Genomic DNA, 25,333 nt, shown 5'->3' on the forward strand with positions numbered 1-25,333 from the left:
AATAAGTTTGTCTTTTTTTTCCATTGATATTACATTAATGCATTGTAATACGAATCGGTGATAAATGAATTGAAATCTTGCGTAAATCTTGCGTAATATATTTTTATTGCATTATAATGTAATATAAATAAATCCTTCCCACTAATTTCTTGTAGACAAGCAAAAAAACAAGTTTCGCCGATATTGCATCTTCGCGATTCCAAAATTATCGACAATTTTTCACGAAGTTTATAAACAAATCGTAGTAAATAAAAATTATGTAATTATAAAACTGACAGTTGATCTATTATGCACAATATTCTCTTTGATTTAAAATATTTTAAGTGAGAGAAAATAATAAGAAAAGATAAAAGAAATGTTACTTAAAATATTTAAGAACATTATTACAAAGATGGAAAAGACGTTTTTTTCGACCATTGATCAAAATCACATTTGTTCATATTCATAAATATTTGTTGTAAATTTACAATTTAAGTATTTCTTTTATATCAACAACCCTGGATCTAATTTCTGGTTGATTATCCTTTGACAGCTCATTTAACATACCTTTCATTAAAGCGGTTGTAAAATTCAGTAGCTTAATATTTTGAGTTTCCGTCAGTTTTTTTGACAGTGACATCACAATATTCAATGCTTCTTTTCTAATTCGCGTATACTTTGCAATACCTAAAAATAAGATGGAACGTTTATCGTTAGCATATTTTTATTTGACTAATTATGATAAATGCTAAATTATTTTTACCGATGGCGTATCTTAGTATTTTAAGAAGAGTACTACAAATTGAATCCAACATTTCCTTTTCTTTCTCCGATGTTTGACTGAAATCAATTCTTAAAAGAACAAGCTTATCAACATAACGATTCAGCGTTGTTAAAATTGCAACTTGCACTGGTCGAGTACTTATAGGCAATGTTTCAAAGCAGTGCATCACCAATTGCAAGCAATACTGATCTAAAATGTTACAATTATTAAAAGCATAAGATTAACCAATAAGTACGTATACAGCTAAGCATTAAAAATACCTTGAGTATCTTTACGAGTCGGCCAAGCCTTACCAAGACCTTCATAGATAGTTTCCTGCAATTTGATTTTGTCTTCGCGCTTTTTCTTATTCTCTTCTGCCGATTCGTCATCATCGTCTTCACTTTTTTTCGTCAACTGTTATGCAAATAACAATTGTAAATGCAAGAATCTACATAAAAAGAATTATAAGTGGCATGGAAACTTACTTTGGGTAAAACTTCTTGAGCAATATCATATACTTGTGTAAATCTATCTTCATCCAGCTCGTGTAATACGTTAGTAAAGGCCTCTAAAGCATAGCGCCGATATTCGAGATTGTCTTTTTTGCTTTCTCGATATAAAGTTTCAATGATCAGTTCTTTCAATTTCTGATCATTTTTCAGAGCTTCTCTGTAAATAAAGTAATGAAATACTTTAAAAATGATCCCATTATTTTTAAATTTCTGACTTCTTTTATGAAAAGTTTGGACTCTATCTGCGGTTTCATAAGTGTAAAGTAAAAAAGAAATGAATAATAATAATATTGAGAGCTCACAATATTGATTGTCAATTATCGAAATAATTATTTATACGTTAGCAGCGTAACGAGCGCCATTACACCGGAGGAGGAAATGTTATCAGCGCAGGACAGTCTAAGAGCCGAGACGGCGAGTGTAGCGAGCTCATTGCGTCGACCTTATACTATCCCTCGCTACAAACATCTTCCCTATATCGTATTTGCGTTTGGCTGGTTCAAGGTACATAAATAACTAATATATCCTGCACCAATTTAATAAATTATGGGGAGGTGGCCGTATATACTCATGACTACAGGGAACCAATAATAATGCATACAGGTACCTAGTATACCTCTGCAGCGTTCCACACAGACGTAATTCTTGAAATCACAGTAACAATAACAATAAATAATAGATAAATCTGTACATGATAAATGATAGTATTTGTAAAAAAAAATAAGTAATCGTGAACTATAATAACGGGTCCATTCTCTCTTATTGAATGTTGTTAATCGCAGACAAAAATCTTACTTGCTGTTGCAGGCCAGTGTGGATAAAGCATTAAGTAGTCTATGCTTCCCATTCCAAGTTCTTCCCTGCAATCCATTAACTAAAATGTTTAACAGAGAAGTTCGAGTTTTTTCCTCTATTCCAGCCCCTAATTTAGTTGCGACGGTCGATACGGCGTTAGCAGCTTGAGCTTTCATAGTCCACGAAGGAGATTCTAAAGCTGCATTTAAAGTATTCGTAATAGCTTCTAAATTTTGTCGAATACCACCTTCCGTTCCAGGCGTTATTTCAGACCACAATTCACTCCACAATTCCACCGTTTTCTCGTTTACACCTACAACTTTTTCTGCGTGCATAGCGAAAAAACTTAATGGCATTACAATGTTGGAATAATTCTTCAAAACGTCTTGATTATGATTATTGATAGATTGCAAAGTTTGACCTATAGCCAAACGAATAGGGTCGTCTGAAAAGGAAAATATTCAATAATTTTCATAAATTAGTCCTGCATAAGCATAAAATTGATAATTATGTTTAGTATAAATAACCTTCTCGTTCCATATACCAGGTATTTAACATATTGAATAATTTCTCCAGACTAGATTCTTTTGCACACCCCACAATATGACCTATTGTTATCGCATTGTTTTTTCTTATTCCAGCATTTCGATCAGTTAATCCATTGATGAGTGCTGCTAGTATTTTACCTGAAAATTCGATGGAGAAAATAACATAAATATAAATATATGTACATTAGCTTTAAAAGAAATGAAATGTCTTACCGGCATATGGTTGCAGCTCATGCTTCATAAAAAAACTAATTTTTATTAAGAAATTCGAGCATGCTAGTTTTGTTCCTAATTTCAGGCTGGATTTTATTATATCAATAATTTTTGGCATTAGTTCTTTTAATATAGGCCCATCTATATATTGTATACACTGAAACCAATAAGACAGCATGAATTAAAGAAAATAAAATAGCCAAATCGAGAAAGCGAAATCTGAAGGTACCTTCGTCATAGTATCGGTAGAAAATTGATTTTTAGTTTGTTGAGCCGTTGACTCATCGATGGCTTCTTGCATTTCGGGAGAATTTGCCATCATATTATGCAATTGCATCACTTGTGTATTTTCAGAGAAATCGCCGATTGAATTTATAAGCGCAGGAATTAAAATCGCTAGAGAAGGTTTCAATAAATTTCCAGCGGACGATACAAGTTGTGAAATAGTTTTTAGAGCTACCGAACGAACCATCAGCTCCGAATGCGTGGTACCATCTTCAAGTAGCACAGGAATTATTGCTTGTAAAAGCTCTTCTCTTGATTTTCCGTGAGATACATCGCATTGTCGGACACAAATCTATCAAAAAAATTTGCCCATATTAGCACCCTCTTGTAAATGACAACCATGTTGCAGAAGAAGAACTTTAAAAATTTGGACAAGAATAGCACACTCACTCTACTAAACACTTTAGCAGTATTTGTAGCTTCTTGTCTAGTACCCTCGTGAATATCATCCATTACTCTAAATAATTGTTTCCACAATATAGGAGCATATTTTGCATAATCAATTGGAGCGCTTGACTTTACGAGATCGGTCAAGGCCAAGCAACAGCTAATCCGAACACGATATTGGTTGTTTATTAGATTTACTGAGATATGATCTAATATTTCGTTATGATATTGTTCCAGCTACAAAAATCCAAAAATTACATTATTATTGATGACAAGGTAACGCAGTATGACAAAAATATAAAAGAACAAACTCACAGCTTTTGCAGTTGAAGGTACGATTGCACGCCAAATACTTGCAAAGCTTTGCTGTACTTTAGTTATTGGATCAAATTGATATATATACAGTTTTGGTATGATTATTGGTAATTGAGCTGAAAGATCTTCATTGATATAGGTTGAGATTTGAGAAAATCCTAACGACGCTCCCTTCTTAGAAGTCCATAAGGCATTGTTGTTAGCCAATTGTAAAAAGTGATACGTCAATTCTGGTTTATTTAGATCAGACGCTAAAGAGCATATTTCCCTGTATGTCGTCAAATTGCCTCTGCGAATAAAAGTATTTTTTGAATTCTATAACCGCATAAATAAGTTTTAATAATTAAATAATTTATCTTACCCAGTTGCCGATTTTCCTAGTTCTCCTTCATTAACCGATTTTGTATTGTCATTAACTTTTCGCACTTCTTTTCTACCATGCAATAACTGATTTGTGATTGCAGAGACTAAAGCTGCTTTACTATTTTTTGAGCAGCTATTATAAACTAAGTATAAACCTTTTGAAGCAATGTCCTGCACAATATCTAAAAAGAGTAAAAAGAAATGATTTTCTATAGTAAAGTAGAAAAACATATGTTCACAAAAATATGCACAGATTTTACCACTATTTTCAGACAAGAAATTCATAAACGTATTCTGTATATCAAACAACCTTTTTAATACACATTCACGTTTGGCATTGTGTTTTACAATTGTTAGTAACCAAGTGCAAACGGCCTAAAGTATATAAATTTGATAAAAATGTTATGACAATACGATTTAATTTCTATTTATTTAAAATTTAAGAAATTAAATGTTATATACCTGACGGGAGTTTGGATGTGGTTTATTAGCAACTGACAGTAATTTATCAATGACAAATACTAGCAAATCATCACTTTCTTTCATAAATGGAACATTATGTTCAGATGGAAGTGTCTTCCATGCATCTCTAGCTGCTGGCGAAGCAGGTCCCTGAATACAACAAACTAAAGCTTCTCCAATAGACAAATGTATGTTAATGTCTCTTGTCTATAAAAATAAAAACTTAAATTATGCATAACCGAGTGTTAATATTATAGCTTTTTCAAAACTTACATCATTAGCAGTTTCTATAAATTTTTCGACAATCATTTTTGTATGAGGATATTCTTCTCCTACACAAATGTGACCCAAACTCAGCGCAACTCGTTCTTTTACCTAAAATAGCGTATCTAATTTATAAGACAAATTTCAGAGTAAGTACGAATAAGCAGTTGTATCTAACCTTGGCATTTGATTTAACGTTCATAAAAATTGAAAACAACTTCTCCGTGACGCTTTTTTTGCTAGTAGCTTTCTCGGCTTCAGCAGGCAAAGGTAAAGAAAAAGTTTTTCCGATCTCTCCGATACCTTTAATTGCTGCGTTCAAAAGCAATGGGTTACTTGCATTGAGAAAATCACCTGTACGAGAAAAATATTAATGAATGTGTATAATAAAAATAAGCTCTTGTAAAAAGTGCAACTCACAAATTGTTTTTACAGCATCGACGTAGGTGTTCCAAGTAGTTATCGTATTAACATCTTCACATTTCCGTAACGTTAATTTCCTTTCTATAGAGTAAGACAAAGCTAATATAGCTCCTTGTTGATGTTCTAAAACTTTGTCTTTTGTAGTTTTCAGTATTTTTGAAATTCGATTTTCGAAATCATTTGTTGATGCATGTGCCGCATAAATTGCATAAATTTTTGCCGCAAGATGCCTCACATATTCCTTGGACGACGTTAACAACGACTGGATCCATGATTGATCTTTTGAATATCGTTCAATGATGTGATTTGGAACCGTTCCAACAACCTCGAGCAGAGCACTCAAAGCCACTTCGTCTGGAACATGAACACAGAAATTGTCAATTAATAAATTTTTTTTTTCTAGTAAATGATTTAATTATAATGTGTAATCACCTCCAGTAACCTGGCAGAATAGAACAATAATATCTACATAATGGTATAAACTGTCCGCATTTTCTTTTAGTAGTTTTTCTAAATAACGTCCAATTAACGGTGTGAATTCGCAAGGATGTTCCAGAGAATCGTTTGGAAGGGTTATATCAGAACTTTTTGCCAAACAAATTCGGAGGTATGATATTATCTGAAAAAATACAATACTTTTTATTTAAACAAAAACTGCTTTCAAACATAAAATCTTTTACCTCTACAAAAGTAGCAGTATTAAAGGGCAAAACTTTATTTCCCACGGTTATTTTATTATTGCTATTGAGTCTTGCTTGAACTTTCGAATAAATGTAAGACATTAATTCAGGAAAATTCGGTAATGCAATATCTTTAGCAAAATGTTTATAACGCTCATTTTTATATGACGTTCCATAAAGTGATTTCAAAGCTTCAGCTTGAACTTCTGGTTTGGAATCACCAGCTGCTAATAGTAGAAGGTACCTAGATGGTGCATGGTTTGAAGGAAAAACCGTTGCCGAATAATGAACTGCTACGAATCTAAGGATAATAAAGAATTTTCGATTGAATTTTTATTACTTATAAATAAAAAATATCTCTGTACTTATTCAAACTTGTGTATAGTTTTCATTCACCTGACGTGAACTTCTGGAGATTCAATGTGCGATGCTAAAAAGCCCACCATTAAATTCAATCCGGCATCATCATCTTTATTAAGTACAAATGCTGATGTCATGCTAATTAGAGCGTCCCTTATGGTTCGCCGTGAATCACCGTCGGTCTTCATATTATTTGATTAAAATTAAAATTATGTAACAGGAAATAATTATTTTTTCGACAAAAACAATAGCGTACCGTCGTGAGCATGTCGAAGAAATTTTGCAATAAACTGAGATCTTTATTAACGAGAGTTGGAATTCTTTGACCAAGTTGTCCAATAATGGTATAAGCCATGAGTCTATGAGCAGATTCAGCTTCTTCCGTAATCAATTTCATCATTCCAATTAAAATTACTTTAGCCACTCGAACAATTGGAGTTAAACTGCACCTAATATAAAATATTACAAACATTGGCAGGATGAATGCTCTTACAATTAACTAATAAGATAAAGCTTAATGTATTACTGTTGAACGAGATTTGATGTAAACTGAAGAGCCAATGATTTGAGCTTAGAATTTGTATTGCTAGCCCCATACAGTGATTCAAAAATAACCTAAAGAAACCAATTACTTTAATATTCAATTTTCAAAGATAACAATGATGTCCATCTGCTCTTAACTTATTAGAACTTATATATTTTTTCACTAAAATCTTATAAGTTTCATGCATCATAATAGTATTTTAAAAAGTACTGTACTTGAATACATGGTGGAATTATAAAGCCAGCTTTGGTTACTCTACATAAATAGTACAGTAATTTCAGTCGTATTCTAATACTGGCAGGAGTACGCTTTATATCTGGTTTAACTTCTTTCTGAGCAGCCACTGCATCAGTCCCCAAAAATAATGAATAAAGTGGTGCAGCTAACTGCATTGATGACCAGTCTAATGTACTTTGAAAAAAATAATAATTAAAAATACAATGTCATATAAATTATTTTAATTTGGTATCAATGTCAATAAAATTACTACAATCAAAAACATACTTGACCATTTTTTTCAATTCTAAATCTGCTAAATTGGCAACACTAAATCTCGTGTCAGCAGCAGCAACAATTAAATGAATAAGAACTTCTGAATCAGGGAAAAATCCTCCAGCTAAGAATTTAATAATCCCTAATTTTGTTTGTTCAAGTTGCTCTGCCAAAGGAGGAGTTTCACCAATTACACGCTTAAATGCATATTCACTCAAGCCTGGAGGAACAGGAAATTGTGACCAGTCAATTGGGTGCCCAGCTTGTGAATTTTCATTTTGTCCTATAGCTCTGTTCACATATTTAAAGAAATAACATGATTAACAAAATATTTTTATAATGGTAAACCATTTTCATTAGATGTAGGCATAGAAATTACCCATATGGCAATAGAAGCATGTCCAGCATAAAATTGAGCAATTGCTTTGCTGTTTGAGGCTCATCTTGTAATCCAAGAAGCGAAGCTCTTTTTTCTGGATCCATTGGTATATTCACATGAGCTAACGCTGGCATGATTATCAACAACAAGCTAGAGGAAATTTATTTTATAATACTAGAAATAATAATAATATTTCTACTCTGAAATTAGATTTACCTATCCTGATGTGACAAAGGTTTTCCTTGAATAGCATTTAACACAGTGGGTATCAACTCTGCTTGTTTACTCATTTCCATGCGAGGATATCCCAATTTAATGTATATTATTGTAAAATTCTGAAAACATTTGCATATAAAATTAAAACTTGAAAATAGTTTTCAAATTTATTGGCCTACTCACAATCACAAAAGAACTAGCTGCAGGATCTTGATACTGCAGTAATAAAGCTTCTACAGGAAGTTGCACTTGTGGTCTACTTTTTATCCTTCTATTTATATGTATTAGTAGTTCCATAACTTTTTTTCTTACACCTTCTTGTGAACTTGAAAGCTTTAGCAGTACTGGAGGTAAAAATTTGCATATTGATGATTGCAACTGCTCGTCAGTTTCTGCTGAGCCCAGGCGTAAAAATACACGCTCTAGTAAAACTAAAATACACACTATTAATCTGTGATCTCAATATTTTCAAAATTCTATATGTTATATCCATTCGAATATTGGAAAACTATTCAAAACTTCTCATGTTAATCATACAGAAATTGATATAGGATATTCTATAAAACAGACAAATTGATCTATACAAATATTACATATGACATAAGTAATGTCAAAATTTGTTTTGCTATTTTATGAGGATAACAATGATGCAGTTTATGAGATATTGATATCAGGTTAGATAATATAAATCATTATGAATCTGTAATGTATTATTTCTAGAAATAAATAAAAGAAGAAAGTATACAATGGCTATCTTTATATTGATTTAATTTTTATTATATAATAAGAACACCAGAAAATTTTGTTTGTTAAAATTTATTAAAATATTAAGTACACGATGATGTGTAGATCAACAAAGCTAGATCTAGAAATTAATAGAATGGCAGAAGATTTAATTGCCAAAGATTAGTTTGTTCAAGTTACTCCTAATATATGTGCAATATGCTACTTGAAGAGCTAGTAATAGAATATTATAGCTAACATGAGCTTAGAATACAATAAAATGTTTAGAAAGCAGCTATTTGAAATGTATGTTAAATACACAAAGTGAGGATGTTATAATTTTATCGATAAAGGAAATGGTAGATGAAGATACAAACAGCTGAGTAATTGTACAAAGTTAATTGCTTTATACCTATGTTGTTGAGTTTAGATTAGAGAAGAATATTTCGGAGTAGATAATCGAAGCAAAATAATATTAAATATATCGGATGTTCGTACTATGTCAAATCGTTATAGTAAGCAAACTAATCAAAATATAAAAAATTAGACAGTTTGCAATTAGCGAATTAAGTATTATGACTGCATCAATACTTGGCACTAGCCAAGTAGTGGTTATAATAATCGTTAGAGCGGAACGAACTTTTAATATCCATCGGCGAGGTCACCATATTCGAGGAGCTAGGCTATACTTGAATCGCGAGAGCACACAGGATGACACAGCAGATGCAAAAACTACTGGAGGGTGCGAGATTAGTTTTGACAGTTGCGTTGTCCTGGTGGGTCTCGTCGGAAAACCACGTGTTGCGGCGCGCGCGCACGTGGGAAGGGGATATAGCTGATTGGGCGCAATGCAGCCCTGTAATTTGCAATGACCCGAGGCGAATCGAAACAAGCGGAGCAGGGCATCGTCGTCGGGAAACTACTGCCAAGTCTTGCAAGTCTTGGGCATCTGCAGCACGCTCGGTTCGAAGTGATGAGCGAAATAAAGAGCAGGCGAGAGGAGAAGCCGATGGTCAGTTGGCTATAATTCAGTAGACGGGACGGGACGAGGACATGGCATCGGCATGCATTAGGCCACTATCACACGAGGGTGCGTATAAGCAATCATTCGCGCCGGTCCGGCTTACGGCTGCGCGCACACAACACTGATCGCCGCACGCACGGCATGAGATCGCATGACTGGCGGCAGTCGCGATACGAATTTCGAGCAGTAACTTGAAAATGTATTCGCGGCACTCGAGACTGACTCTGTCTTTGACCGGCCGGCTTATCGCTTGAACGCCTTCGTAGTTTTACAGTCGCTTCACAATCGATCGTTCCTCGATTTTTGTTGCTCAAAGCAAGCGCACAACTTACTCAGCTCGTCCGTAGCCGCTGCCATTTTGGAACCGTGAGCTAGTGCTGGTCTGCAGTCGCAAATGTGTGCAGCTACTGCGCGCGCCGCTTGCCTACTACCGTAGCTCCGGATCAGCTCTCCCGTCCACACACTGATCCCATTCCCTACTCGCTGCTATACCTCTAACTTTTTTCTGTCTTATATTTCCGATTCTGATTGATCGGTGTCCCCTCAATTTTATCGCATCACGATCAAAGCTGCGTTCGTCAAACTCTTTTCAGTCGTTTTTTACAATCGTTACCTTATTATATATATATATATATATATATATATATATATATATATATATATATATATATATATATATATATATATATATCCAATACTTAGATAAATACGTTTCTTTCGGACACAGCAGTCTTTGGAGAAATAATCAATTATATTCACATTTGTTTGAGATTTAAAAGAAAATGTTTACTCAGTCTCGGTGGACTATATCGACACATCAACCGAATATTTCAAATAATTTTTGTCAGAAAGCGTATATAAAGATAAGCAATGAGCTTTATTTGGAATTTTGAATATGGAAACATCGCGCGCTGACAGTAGCGAGTGAGAACGCATGCGCGTCGTCTGCTGTGGCATTTAAAGGGTCAATCCCTGAATCCAAGTTCTAATTCTAATGGTTAAGGGAAGTGAAAGGAAAAGAAATATTACTGATACCAAATTCCTTACTTTTATAATCGCCGCCAATCGAAGTTACACGGTTATAGTTTAATTTACGCTGTATAATGATAGTAGATAAAGCCAACTAAAGAAAAAGAAGAAAGGGTCAACCCGCGATCGACTCAACTCGCATCGCGCACAACTATCGACTGTGTATGTGCTTCTTATACACTGGCTAATACTGCTCTGTGTTGTTGCTATTGCTTACTTAGCTTGTATCGCGCGCAGATGACTGACCTTCACATTGCTTTGCTCGTTCAAATAGAGGTCATTCATTCTCGAAACAAACATATCGTTGAATATATTGAGGCTGAGCCGTCTCATCCTTTGATCTTTCTCTCTCGCTGATTGTGAATCGTCTTGCAGCAGAAGGTGAATATCCTAAAGTCAGATCTATGTTCTTGTCAAAGTCAATATATAATATTCGTCTGCATTACGTAAAGCAGTAACATCTCAATATCGTCACTATCGTCAAACCAAATTGATATAAACAATATTTGTTTTATATCGTAGTTTGTTTAATTGTAGATGCTTGCATGTGCTCACTACACTGTCTCAGACTAACATTGTGAGAAGTGTGATTTATGTCTATACTGCTGTTCTCTCTAAAAGCATGTGAATTTGTGTTTCTTAAAATAATTTTGTTATTCTAACACCTCTAGTAAACTACACATTTTTTTGGTAATATTTGTTGAACTACTGTGAGTCTTAAAGATTATTGTTTGTAAAAGAAATGATATTTCACTAAACTTCAATACTACATGTTTTGTCCTGTTTAGTTTGGAAATAATTCAGTTATAGTAAAAATTATTTACTTTACCCTGTTGATAGCATTATTAATTACATTAAATTGGTGTACAAGTAACAGGATACTACAAATAATTTTGAATTTTGTAAGGCTTAACTTAAATAATTTTATATCTTTGAAAGTTCATGTTGTTTTGTTATTTGAGACTAATTTATTAATAAACAGTTTCTGTGCACATCATTTTTTGACAAAGTAGTGTATGGAGGGCCAAAACAATATAGCTAAATTTGGCTTGGCTAGAGCATGTATACATGTGTATTATAAATAAAACTATTTTACTCAAATCATGTGCACAAATGATCCACTAGAGGACAGCATATATGCACATATCAATACCTTTCATAAAAAAATAATGTCAAATTTAAGAATTGAAAGCAGTTATATTCAAAGTTATATTCAAAAAATATATTTTAATCATTCCAAATGTTAAGAATGCAATGGTCAATGAATGTGACCATTTGATGTGAATCATAGACTTGTGTTTGTTTGGGTGAAGTTATTATGGTCTCATTGTTGAAATAATTAAATATATATTGACCATGAGATTTTGTTATAGGTTTAGCATACAGTAACTTGTTGAATATGATAAACATGTAAAATAGTCCCATTTGACAAGTGGTTGAGTAACAAAGGCTGCGGTGTAAGATTTCTCCAAATACTGTTGAATTTTGTATTATCAATAGACCAATGAATGCAATGGTTGCACTACAAAAATTCGTGTGCGATACCACACGACAGTTATTCAAGAAAATAGGAAACTTCTTTCAGTGCTGCCTGAAGTTGTTTATGTCTTACGTAAGTTCCAATAAGAATCATACAAGTTTTTAGTTTATAATATGAGATCAGAAATTTGTTCTTAAAAATTGATCATTAAGTAACTAATAGGCTACATTTGTTGAATATGAAATTGCAGTTACACCTAGAATGTGCAATTGAAGTTTTGAAAATTACAGTTACGTATGATTTTTTTCCACTTGATTAGACTATATTATATGTTGTTTTAAATTGTTTTTAAAATTAAATTATTGTTAACTAATGATATTGAAAAAAATTATATGAATAATTAATCTAAAAGTGTAATGTTATGACATTGATAAAACAATATCTTTTTGTTAAATAACAAAAAAGTGTTTAAAAAGGAGGATTGTAAATTGGAAAAGCTAGTTTGTCACCCAGAAATCAATATTTAAGTCCATCGGCGATTATCATGTTTGTACTATTATTACGATAATAGGCATCATATATTTATGTTAACTATTCATAAGCGATAAAAAAACATGAGCATAAGGCCTGTTAAGAGTGCCTTTAGATGTATGTCTTGTGGTATTAAATTTGCAAGATTTGATAAATATTCTTTAAATAATGCTGTTATCTGAACTTTATTGGTCGAATGAAGTAGGAATATCTTGAAAATGCCTTGTTTCCAAGCAAAACTTTCGTAATGTAATCTACGCTCGGGGCCACGGGGTAATAAGAATAATCTAGCGATCCACTTTTGTGCGTGCTCACAGTACGAAACGAGTGTAACGTAATATTGCGCATTTCAAGCGCTTAACAACAGCTTTACACCGACCATTTATATTCTGGCTCGGGCCATCTGGACAGCTCTTTTTTATTTTGCACTTTGCTCGCGTAAGTAGTTAGTCCTCCTTTAGACGACAACAGTATTCGTGTCTGCACTTTTTCAGTTAACACTGCGATACATTCGTTTCTTTGATTTCCATTTCCCGCTTTTCCACAGACTTTGCTCATTTACATTTGACCTTAACTGAACAACTAGTGTGTATTTTTCTTGCTTGTTAATCGCTGCTTAATAATGTCCTTTATTAAAAGGGTAAGTTGACCGCTGCTCTCCTCTAATCGTTGCTTGAAACTACATCAAGTGCTCGTAACATCAGACTAGCTTCGATCTCTCACGAGAACAAAATCAAGCTCCTCGCAATTCCATGCTATTTTAATCGCCTACACAAGAATTTTTTATAATAGACACTCGTACTGTAGATATAAACATTGAACATGAACATTTTTTTCTATACAACTGATGATTCGCTACGCAGGGACGATTAGAGAAAAACAGCGAGCGATTTTCCTCGTTTGCTTCCTATTTGCTTCGAATATCAATGAAATCCGGATCGTCAAAAACCAAAAGCTTTTTACGTTCTGTCATCTGTTATCAAGCGCAGAACTATTGTATAATGAAACAGTTGCTCAATTTTCTATTTTTTTCTACGCAGTTGCAGGCTTAACTGACATTTTTATGCATAAACAATTGTAATACTGGCTACTTGCTTATTCTCTAACGCACCGCTGGACAGTGGAGTACAGTAAATTTGGCACGTTGAACGGAGTATTTGCTTTATTTTGAGCGATTAATTAGTAAATTGTATACGTTAAACGTTGGTTTTGCTTTTTCAATCAAATTAAATATCGCAGTCGGAGCGTGGCAAACATGTTCTCGTAGAGTATATCTTAATAGTTTACTCTTTTAATTTAAGTAATTTAGCTCGAATTTCGGGTTTCCAATTGCAGTCAGTTTTTCGTGCGAAGAAATACGCGAAAGCCCAAGAATTCCTGTGGTCTAAAAATAATTTTTTAATCTTTTTCGAGCTGTAACTGTTATCATAAGTAGAATAGTCTCCGGCTGATAAGAATTATGTTTTTCCATAGAAACATTATTCTTACGTAAGTGTGAAATATTTAATCGTTAATTGATGTTCTCGAGCAGCCTAAAAAGCCAACTATGGAAAATCTTGGTTTCTCTGCTGACATCCAGAGCGATGATCAAGTACGAGTTTTGACTCTAAACAAAGGAGAACATCTAGAAGGAACTTTATATCGATTGAAAAAAGGTAAGAGCAATTTCTTAACAAATTAGTTGCACGACTTAATGCTCATTGCTTATCGCATAAAAATTGTACATATTGAAAATGTTTTGTTTAATCGATAAATCCTACACTTTGTATTTATTTCTGTTGGAAAATAGGATGGTTAGTGGAATTTAGACTTGGGGCATCACTTCTTGGGCATAGCGTTGACGTATTTACCAACCACCCTTTGGTTAGCAATACTCCGTTCGAGAGGAACACCTATTATCAATTATCATGGAATCACGAATCAATTTTTCTGAGAGTTTCACTAGCTGGATCTTTTCATTATTACATTACAGAAGCAAGGTAAAAATACCTAACAAATTATCTAAATATTTCTATACGAAATATTCGTCATTGTTAGAGTTAATGTACTATTTTTGCATTTGAGAACGTGTTTTACGTTTTATCCCACTATGCACACGTTAATTTGGCATTCACGTTCTGCCCGGCAATAATAAATAATAAAGCTAATAGGATTGCCCGCGACTATTTCATTTTATTCCTCGCATAAATAACACCAGTGAACTAAAAAATCACTGACATTAAAGTTTATTATAATAAATAATTTAGTATATTATTAATTATTTATTATAATAAATTAATTAATTGACGTGATGTCATCCGTTCAACACAAAAATCTGAGAGTCAAACGTTTATTGCAAGCTTTGGAACAGCTCAGGCTGTAAATATGATAAATTTTTGGCCGAAAATTGTTGCCAAGTGAGCGCGAGAAACTAAATTACCCAAATGATAAAACAAATAGTTGAAACATATTCCGCTAGAGCAACCGAATACGTCGAGTGCATCTCCAATTCTGTTATGCTCTCCTAAGCCAAGGCAAGAAAATCCGATCCGGATTAATGGTAGCAAATGCCCTTGGCATCAAGTCTTGCAGTTCAACAATTGTCGCATATAGCTACGTAGCGATTAAATTAATCAGGGTTTTGATAATGCGCTAGTGAAAAGATTAGACAAGGTCACTGCATTCTGAAAAGACTTGTCGCAAACACGGAAGCAAAGCAAGAAATTTTCGTTCGTTGCTTTGATTTCTACTACAATGCGATGAATTAATATACTAATGACAATAAAACGATTCAGTGGACTCGAAGCTCGAAAGATTTTGGCTTCTGGATATTTGTTGGTCGATCCAGAACTAACTGTTGGAGTTAATAACCAACCACTGCCATTAGATTGTATACAATGTCAAACAGTTCTATCAAAATTACTAGGACCCTTCTCTTCTTGGGAAGAAAAATTGAAAGTATCTTACAAGTCTGGCTACAATATGATTCATTTCACGCCCATTCAGGTATTATTGTAAATATAGCGCTGCTTATCGCGATAAAACCTTTCCTTTTTTCATTCGATTATTATTTCTAGGCGATTGGGGGCTCCAAATCAGCCTACAGTCTTAGCGATCAATTGAAGTTGAATCATTCCTTTCACGAGTCTCCTGATAAAGAGACTACGTTTGATGACGTTGAAAAGTTGATGAAAAAAATGCGCGAGGAATGGAACGTGAGTCACATCATCTTTAAAGCCATACCGCTGATTAAATACAATCGTTCATAAAAATGATTGTTTCTAGACTTTGAGTATTTGTGATATAGTCCTGAACCACACTGCAAATGAAAGTCCATTTCTGGTCAATTATCCGGAATGTACTTACAACTGCAACAATTGTCCGCATCTCCGTCCTGCATATCTTTTAGACGCTATTCTATTTGAATTAACGATTCGAGTTTCGACCGGGGAATGGCAGCATAAAGGAATACCACCTATCGTACGGACTGAAGAACATCTCAATGTCAGTATATGCTTGATTACTGCTCGTAATAATCACTTACAGACTAAGACATTTTCTTATGTAAATTATTTTACTTACAGTCTATTCGTCATGCGCTGCACACTTACTTCTTGCCACTAGCTAAAATTCACGAACTGTACACAATGAATATTGATGAGCTCGTAGCTGAATTCGTAAATGTGGCGCGCAATCAAATCCCAGGAGAAAATCAGGCTGATTCAAACGAAAGTATTTCTATAATAAAGGACCCCGAGTATCGCAGATTAAAAGCCACTGTTGATATGCCTCTTGCTCTAAAATTGTTCAATGTATACAGGTACGTTAAAATAAAATGCGTTCGAATAAAGAAAGATGTTAATCGCACACGTTTCATTTCAGATCTGACTGTTTTGACGAAGATACTAGAATAAAGCGATGCGCAGAGGAATTCAAAAACAAACTGATCGAGTTAAACGATGCAATGACCAATGAAATTCAAAATCATCTGAATGCTGCTGTTGAAAATGCCATATCGGGTATACGATATTTCAGAGTACAGTCGGATGGACCTCAGCTAAAGGAAATTAGTGAGAGAAATCCACTGGTACCAAGGTACAATTATATCGTAGTTGTAACAATAATCTGCACATATTGGCTTCTAATTGCCATGCGTTTAAATGCGATAGGTATTTCACGGACTCTGGAAGTCCAAGATCTTTCGTTGAAAGGGAAGAGATTATGTATTCCGAATCTGGCAAATATTTGATGGCTCACAACGGTTGGGTGATGAATGGAGATCCTTTCAAAAACTTTGCTGATCCTGATTCAAATGTGTACATTCGCCGAGAACTTATTGCTTGGGGTGATAGTGTTAAGCTAAGGTAAATCAATAAATACTCTCATTGTCTCTTTAAAATTAAAATACTGATACATACTGGTACAATTTGGTGACTTAATGCAGGTTTGGCGATAAGCCAGAAGAGTGTCCAGTTCTGTGGGAGCGCATGAAAACGTATGTGCAACAGATGGCTAAAATTTTCGATGGCGTCAGACTGGACAACTGTCACTCAACTCCTATTCCTGTCGCAGAAGTAGGTACTTTGTTGGCGATAAGCTTTAAACTTGTTGTAATGTGCTTGTTATTTTCAGTACATGCTCGATGCTGCTAGACAGATCAAGCCCGACTTATTTGTCGTCGCTGAACTCTTCACCAACTCCGACCAGAAAGACAATATATTTGTCAATCGACTGGGAATAACATCACTCATCAGAGGTAATCCCAAAAGAGACTAATATAACAGTAGACGAATATTGCTTACAGAGCGTGTTATAACGATTTCACGCACCTCTTGTAGAAGCAATGTCGGCGTGGGATAGCCACGAGGAAGGTCGCCTCGTCTATCGATATGGCGGAGAACCTGTGGGGGCATTCATTCAAGCTCGACATCGTCCCTTAGTACCATGTGTCGCTCATGCTCTTTTCCTCGACCAGACTCACGACAATCCAAGCCCAGTGGAAAAACGAAGCGTGTTTGATTTATTACCTAGTGCTGCCCTGGTGTCCATGGCATGTTGCGCTAGTGGTAGTAACCGAGGTTACGACGAATTGATCCCTCATCACGTGAGTATATACATTTTTTTTAAAATAAAATTCCATTCCATCTTTGCAGAATCAAACTATTTTGATGAATTATTTTATTGAACTGCATTTAATAAAATAAATCTGTCACTTTTCGTTATTGCTTTATAAACATCTTTCATCTAAAACTAATGTAAATAGATAAATAAAATATAAGTTTCATTAAAGGTTTCAGAGAGTTGTTTTTGTATCAATCGAAATAAAAAACGTATTATATATACGGTTTGATTTTATCTTGACATCGCGAAATACATAAATAACGTTTGCATCTAAAGTTTTAGTTGTTTGGTAAACAAAAAAATTTATATCGACCAGTCACTTATTTTTATGAAACTGTTTTTTTTTTAATTAAATCAGCATATTTTATGTTTATTTATTTATAGATTCACGTTGTTGATGAAGAAAGAGAATATACTTCGTGGACCGATAAAGTAGAAGTAGCTAAGGAAAATAAACAGTACGTCAGCTACAATTCCGGTATTATAGCGGCCAAAAAAGCACTAAATGATCTTCATTTTTGGTTAGGACAGCAGTCATTTTCACAAGTATGTAGAGTATTTTCTATTCTCTGCAAAAATAGTATATTTTGATACTAGTGATAGAAAGTGATTCAAGCCTCATGTGAACGTTTGCACCCGATTGAAGCGAGTGTGAAAAGGCCACGTGAGGGTGAAATCACTTATTCGCACATGTATCTAACTTTCTTTTTTGACGTGTGCGAGGCGAGATTTGAAGCATGTTTGTTTTTCCCGAGCTTGCGTAAATCGAGTCCGTACCTACGAATTGTTAAAATATAATTTAATAATCATCCGATAAAATAATAAAAATACAGATAATTCTTGATAGGTTTTCGTCGATCAAATGGATTCAGATGTCGTAGCAGTTACCAGACACTCTCCCACATCTCACGAAAGTGTTGTACTTGTAGCATTTACGGCATTCAATCAGCCTGATCCAAACGCTTCCGATTTAAAAAGGCATATTAGACCATTAAGAGTCGAGGGTGTTGTAGAAGAAATCATCCTTGAAGCTTCGTTTGCCCATGAGGGAGCAACGTAATTTTTAATTTAATTGGATCATTCTAATATAATACTTTACGATACAAGTGCGAGAAAGTAGATTCTTGTCTCGTGTGGTATTTACACCCGAGCGAAGCGAAAATTTCTTTCCCGAACATAAATTGTATCGTATTTTTCGATACGACGTACGAAAATTGCAATTTTCAACGCACGTTTTTCGCCGAACGTGCGAGAAAGACGAACTTTGCGTACGAAGTGTCGAAATAGTTCATTACGATAGAAGTGCGGGAAAATAGATGCTTGTCTCGTGTGGCATTTACGCCCGAAAGAAGCGAGGGTGGAAGGGTAAACGAGACGAAAAACTCCTTCTCGAACATGTGTCGTATCGTATTGTTTGATACGACGTGTGGAAAGTGCGATTTTCAACGCATGTTTTCTGCCGAGCGTGCAAGAAAAACGCACTTTGCGCACGGGGTGTTGACAAATATTTCAAAATTGAAAAAACAAGAACCATATCATATTACTTTTAGGAATGGAGAATGTTCACCATACAGTTTGCCAAAGAAATTTGTGAAGAATGATAACTTTATCAATGGCTACACAGAATATAAAGTCACTGTGAAAGAACACATACAAATTTCGGATTCGAAATCAGTTGAAAAAGTTGATTCCGGTGATCCAAAAATAACTCAATTGAACTTTACCAATTTCCAGCCAGGTTCTGTATTTGCTATCAGGTAAATTATTATTTACTTAATTGTCGTCATTTTCGATAACTATATTACTTCACATCTATTATTATTATAACTCGTAGGATATCTCTTCATAAAAATACCAGACCAGCTATGGAGAAAGTCAATGCTTTGATAAGCACTCTCACGTTAACTTGCAATTCAGAATTGCACTCAATTGTATCACGTATGAACTTTGCCGACCTTAATAAAGCTTTGTATCGATGTGATCAAGAAGAACGTGACGAGACTGGAAACAAGTTTGGCGTTTACGATATTCCTGATTACGGACCGCTAGTTTATGCTGGTTTACAAGGTTTTTTTCCATTTTCAATGCATACAGAGTTACTGGAACTTACGAATTAATTTTTTCCTCTCGAATAGGAGTTATATCATTGCTTGCTGACATCCGATCCAACAATGATCTTGGACATCCTTTATGTGGCAATCTTCGCCAAGGAAATTGGTTGATAGGCATGTATTTATTATCATTACACTGATTTATCAATCTTATACATTGAAAATTGCAGATTACACGTGGCAAAGATTAAAAGAAGATCAGGGTACTGTAGCTCTTGGAGAATGGCTAGAAAAAGCTGCAGAACCATTCAAACTCATTCCCCGCTATTTAGTTCCAAGCTACTTCGACGTAATTATCGTAAATGTGTACAGCATCCTGATTGAACAATGCTTCGTTCTCATGTCCAGGTGTGCTTTGCATTTATAAGGATAACGCTTATAAATCTAAAAAAGAGCAATTCTAAAATAACAATAAATTTTCGTGTAGTTTCGTAAAGGATGGAACAGACTTTACGAGAATGTTATCTCTAGTTTCCGTACAAGTGGGTGGCATTGTAAAATCCGCACCATTACCAGATCTGTCAAGCGATTTGGCACCGCCAAAGCCTAAAGTGCGACAAACTGATAACGGAAAGATTCAAGAATGTTTAACACTGTCAGCTGGTTTGCCTCATTTTGCCATTGGCTATATGAGGAATTGGGGTCGGGACACTTTCATTTCTTTGAGGGGCTTGTTGCTGTTAACTGGCAGACATGAAGAGGCACGGTTCATTATTCTAGGATATGCCGGAACCCTACGTCATGGATTAATTCCAAACCTCTTGGATAAAGGAGTGAATGCAAGGTAAAAAAAATAATGCTATTTAATTTGTTGAGTGAAATCATCGATAACGCGAATAATTTTTCAGATATAACTGTCGAGATGCTGTGTGGTGGTGGTTATATACTATCCAATGTTATGTGAATGAAGTTCCAAATGGTCATAAGATTCTTTTGGATAAAGTGTCAAGACTATATCCAACGGACGATTCTCCAGCACTAGTCACTACCGAAGTGGTAAAATCATCGTTGATTCTGTTAATATATATCCGCGTATTTTTCACGAGATCGTTGATTTGTCTTAGAATCAACCACTGTGCGACGTCATACAAGAAGCCATGAAGATACATTTCCAAGGATTGAGCTTCCGCGAGCGTAATGCGGGCAGATGTATTGACGAGCACATGTGTGATAAGGGTTTCAACAATGAAATCGGTGTGAATATCGAGAGTGGATTTGTTTTCGGTGGAAATGAGTACAACTGCGGTACTTGGATGGATAAAATGGGCTCATCGGAAAAGGCTGGCAACAAGGGCAAGCCTGCGACGCCTAGAGACGGCTCTGCCGTCGAAATCATTGGACTCTGCCATAGCACTCTCGTCTTCTTGGCGAGCTTGTACGAGCAGAAGCTCTATCCGTACGGCAGCGTAGAGCGCAAGAACGAGAAAGGTAAGGACGCCGTTGATTTAAGACAGTCGTCAGCCCTGGTTCAACGGTAATACGTTCATAATGCTATCGCAGGAGTAGCGGAGAGCTGGACCTATCGCGAGTGGGCTGACAGGGTGAAAGCAAACTTTGAGAAATACTTTTACGTTAACGAAACGCCTTTGGAAGGCGAATTGCGACCCGATCTGATCAATCGTCGAGGGATTTATAAGGATAGTCATGGAGCTTCACAGGTCTGGGCGGACTATCAACTGCGTCCGAACTTCCCAATTGCCATGGTTGCTGTAAGTAAAACAATCTATTTGAAGGATCGCTTGTAGTAACGAGCCACGTTGTAACGCTGGATTGCGCTACGTTATAGTCGCCGGAATTGTTCGAGCCGGAGCATGCGTGGACGGCTTTAAAGCAGGCGGAACATATCTTGCTGGGTCCTCTGGGCATGAAGACCCTAGACCCTTCGGATTGGGCGTATGACGGCAACTATAACAACGCCAACGACTCAAGCGACCCGAAAGTGGCGCACGGCTGGAACTACCACCAGGGCCCCGAGTGGCTGTGGCCCGTAGGCTTCTTTCTGCGCGCACGGCTGCAGTTTGCGGGTCTGGTGGGCGGCGAGGACGAGCTGCGCCGCTGCATCTCCTTTTGCGAGGCCGTCATCTCATGCCACATGACCGAAGCCTCGAGCAACCACTGGCGCGGCCTACCCGAGCTCACCAATCGCGAAGGCGTCTACTGTCAGGACAGCTGCCGTACGCAGGCTTGGAGCGCTTCAACCATACTTGAGGTATGCGACATTCGTTTTCACACGCTGCTCTTGCGCAGCCCTTAGCTCTGACGCTTTGCGATGTCTGCAGGTGCTCCACGATCTCGACAAGCTCAAGGCCGAGTTGCTGCTGGCCTCGTTACCGACCGACGACCCCAACAACTGATGCAACTCCGCGTGTGTTACTCACTGCCCCCCTCTAGACTTAGCGTACACTCAGCCTGCACAGCGAAACGATCAAGCGGGCACGGCTTCACGGACACACGCGCCCGTGCCTCTAATCCCTTTCTCCTCCTCCCTGTCGCTTCCCGAGCTTGTTGATACCGCCGAGTACCCTGTTCGACTGCTACCCCTATCCCTTCCCGATCACAGGCACGTTAGCCCTCGACCATACCCTAGTTATCGTAGATACAAGCACCAGAATACTCGGTTACACTCTAACTCATCTTCGAATGATCTAGAAGCTGATATCTTGACGAACGTGCCTTCTGGACCGCAGCACAAACTCAACGATTATCACGATAAAACGCTGTACAGCGATAAATTTTTATACAACCGAGCTTTTCTGCCCAAACAACCGAGCACTAGTGCTAGGACTTTTCGATGGAAAGTCTATCCACTTTGTAGCGTGCCCGAATTATTTCACAGTAACGATCCATGGCACAATTATTACAAACACTTGGAAAACGGATACAATCGAATGTCGCGGCAAACGATTGGTCAAACGTACTTTTTTAGCGATACACATGCAAGCAAACAAGATTTTCGACTGAATTTAGACAACGAGATAGATGTAGACGGCTGGACGGAGCACGTAGGCCTCAAAGAGAGCAACGATGAGCAAGAACAAAACCGCTCGACTGTGCTAATGTTGGAGCACTTATTGTTAATATCACCAAAGCCAATTAGCAAGCGAAAACCATACGAATTCGATAGTTCTACCTGTTTGAAGCAGCTCAAACTTGTTAAATTAGTTATATCTTACAGTCTGACCTTGGTTTTTTTACTGTGTATAACGTTTTTTATGATAGAACTCAGATCACCACCGTAAATATATATGAACGTCAATTTACTTTTTTACAAAACCATAACAATGCTTACAGCTTTTATCAATATAATGTTATCTGATCTTAGTGTGTTGATTAATGCAAATGTTATAAATCTATATGTACCTGTACTAGCAAAAATCGTATATGAAGTTTTTTAGACATTCTTTATTTGTTTATTAGATGTTTATTATGATAGTATTGACTATTTGATATTTTAATGTTGCCGCAATTTTTAATGGAAAATAATTTTAGAGATAGGAATTGGCATCATTGCAATCTCGAAGTAATAGATTTATGAATGATAATTGCAATATGCACTGGCATGTGGAACTAGCCGACGTTGAAAATCATTAGCTCAGATTATTTTTCATTTCACAAATAATAATGCAAAATCAATATACTTTATTATTAATAAAAATAATATTTTATATTGACTTATTAAAATGCATCCTTTCACTACAGTGTCATTCATTTCTGTACGAGATCTTTAAATGGAAAAATTGCGTAGTTTTAAAAATACAATGCTGATTGTGTATGATCTGTTTTTTCTATCCCGATCCGTTTTACATGATGAAATTGTATTGTTTTTAATCATGACTAACATGTAAATAATTTGTCGAAAGAAAAAGTAAAAGAAATAAAACAAAACAATATATTTTTTGAAAGCTTTGTTTTAGTTTCATTTTTAGAATATAATCATATAAATGTAACACAGGACAATTCTAATGAAATAATATAAATAACACGTCCTTTTTTCGTTAGTTTTTCACATACTTTTAGCTATTAAAAAAATTAAGAAAATAGCAAAATTTTTCGTCTATTTATATCTTATTGATCAAATAATTCATTATCTTTTCTTAGTAATTTGTCAAAAAACATGTGAGCGTGCCGTCAAGACGCTTGATTTACTGCCACAGTCTCGAGTTCCCCACGGCTGCTCGGACTATTGATCAGATTGCTAGCAAAACTCAAAACGTGCTCTTCGCATATTTTCGTGATGGTCGACAATTTGGAATTTCTCGAACTGATGCCCAATAGAGGATTTGGCGTGTCATAAAAAAGGTATAGACGTCCGTTCGCTCTCAGGTACTAGAGAGACGTCTTGTGAATCTTAGAGGTATCTCCTTCATCCTTCCCTGATTAGCTGCTGCTAAGGGTCCGCGGAGAAGGTGCAGATTTCCATGTTCTAAAAAATTCGCCGAAATAAGTCTCTACTGAAAACCTCTCGACCTGTATCGCTTAGAAGTCTGATAAATCTATATCACCATTGCGATAAATTGCTGCGCACATCATTAATTGCGCCCGCGTACTATGTTTCCGTAAAATCAGCGACGCTTATCAAAAGCTAAGGACGAGTACATTGCTACCTTAGCAGAGGACGCACTACGTTTTCTGAGGTGCCACCGAAACGGCATAGGCAAAAAATGCAATGAGGACTGTCCCCGTTCCTGAGACGTCGGAACTACGTTACGCTTTATTATCATGAAACTTTCCTCCTCAACACTTGCGCGTCGTGCTAGTAAGCGAGCATCGTCATTGAGTGGCTTCAATTGTCACGTCGGCAGCGCCTAATCTATATTTGTATTTGAATTTTGTAACCATTATATTTGGATAACTTTTTCCTACTTACTACTAGGGTTTCTATGCCGGAAATACTCGTAATTTGAGTTTAATAAGGAAACGGATTTTTATTTGATCGAATCTCACCTTACTTATTACATTACACACACCTGATTCCCTTGTTACTCATTACTCTTAAGAATTATAATTTGCAAATAATAAACTAAATTCATTTGACACAACTTATAAAAAAATGATGCGTGTATGTTTATACAAACGCGTGCGTGCGCACACATATTATATACATATAAGATATTCTTCATAGTATATTAAAATAAACTGGATGTTATTCCTAACACTTGTACTAGTACACGTAAGCCAAAAAATAAATTGTTATTTCTGTGACATTCAATTGGTTGTATATGATTAATAATATAATTTATTTAATGAGTTGATATGGTGCACATCGGTAAGATTAAAGTAATTTAAGCTAAAATCAATACGCCAACGTATCGCAACTGTAACATGGTAATACATACAATGAAAGATCTGCAA

At 35.7% G+C, this 25,333-nt stretch overlaps 2 protein-coding genes across 8 annotated transcripts; one reads left to right on the forward strand and one right to left on the reverse strand.

Annotated features, from left to right (window-relative positions):
* Positions 1 to 94: 94 nt before the first annotated feature.
* LOC131666290 (proteasome adapter and scaffold protein ECM29) lies at positions 95 to 13,245 on the reverse strand. 6 transcript variants are annotated; one of them, XM_058938849.1, is made up of 28 exons: positions 9,347 to 10,260; positions 9,119 to 9,230; positions 8,167 to 8,414; positions 7,984 to 8,102; positions 7,768 to 7,917; positions 7,401 to 7,679; positions 7,112 to 7,307; positions 6,879 to 6,967; positions 6,609 to 6,801; positions 6,389 to 6,534; positions 5,993 to 6,293; positions 5,745 to 5,931; positions 5,310 to 5,666; positions 5,068 to 5,243; positions 4,899 to 5,000; positions 4,626 to 4,832; positions 4,424 to 4,538; positions 4,162 to 4,345; positions 3,801 to 4,089; positions 3,489 to 3,722; positions 3,043 to 3,390; positions 2,814 to 2,970; positions 2,580 to 2,738; positions 2,053 to 2,497; positions 1,231 to 1,414; positions 1,024 to 1,159; positions 743 to 952; positions 95 to 666 (listed from the first exon to the last, which is right to left on the reverse strand). In XM_058938849.1, the coding sequence occupies exons 3-28, from the start codon at positions 8,278 to 8,280 to the stop codon at positions 464 to 466; spliced, it is 5,280 nt and encodes a 1,759-aa protein (XP_058794832.1). In that variant the 5' UTR covers positions 8,281 to 8,414; positions 9,119 to 9,230; positions 9,347 to 10,260; the 3' UTR covers positions 95 to 463. The 6 variants fall into 6 exon arrangements, with proteins under 6 accessions (XP_058794832.1, XP_058794841.1, XP_058794850.1 ...); XM_058938858.1 differs by lacking the exons at positions 9,119 to 9,230; positions 9,347 to 10,260 and adding an exon at positions 12,955 to 13,245; XM_058938867.1 differs by lacking the exons at positions 9,119 to 9,230; positions 9,347 to 10,260 and adding an exon at positions 11,006 to 11,133.
* Positions 11,010 to 22,399, forward strand: LOC131666315 (glycogen debranching enzyme). 2 transcript variants are annotated; one of them, XM_058938883.1, is made up of 25 exons: positions 11,010 to 11,140; positions 12,133 to 12,371; positions 14,302 to 14,425; positions 14,560 to 14,749; positions 15,545 to 15,755; positions 15,827 to 15,964; positions 16,035 to 16,253; positions 16,334 to 16,569; positions 16,632 to 16,844; positions 16,919 to 17,113; positions 17,194 to 17,323; positions 17,382 to 17,505; positions 17,588 to 17,853; positions 18,255 to 18,416; positions 18,718 to 18,926; positions 19,421 to 19,627; positions 19,705 to 19,937; positions 20,006 to 20,095; positions 20,152 to 20,329; positions 20,409 to 20,765; positions 20,830 to 20,977; positions 21,046 to 21,409; positions 21,482 to 21,690; positions 21,768 to 22,190; positions 22,261 to 22,399. In XM_058938883.1, exons 2-25 carry the CDS (start codon positions 12,264 to 12,266, stop codon positions 22,333 to 22,335), a joined length of 4,809 nt encoding a protein of 1,602 aa, XP_058794866.1. In that variant the 5' UTR covers positions 11,010 to 11,140; positions 12,133 to 12,263; the 3' UTR covers positions 22,336 to 22,399. The 2 variants fall into 2 exon arrangements, with proteins under 2 accessions (XP_058794866.1, XP_058794874.1); XM_058938891.1 differs by lacking the exons at positions 11,010 to 11,140; positions 12,133 to 12,371; positions 14,302 to 14,425 and having other exon boundaries at positions 14,639 to 14,749; positions 15,676 to 15,755.
* Positions 22,400 to 25,333: the final 2,934 nt, after the last annotated feature.

This window comes from Phymastichus coffea, unplaced genomic scaffold (genome assembly GCF_024137745.1).
Source record: "Phymastichus coffea isolate CEN01 unplaced genomic scaffold, Cenicafe_Pcof_1.1 PCOF00003, whole genome shotgun sequence".
Classification (NCBI taxonomy): Eukaryota; Metazoa; Arthropoda; class Insecta; order Hymenoptera; family Eulophidae; genus Phymastichus; species Phymastichus coffea.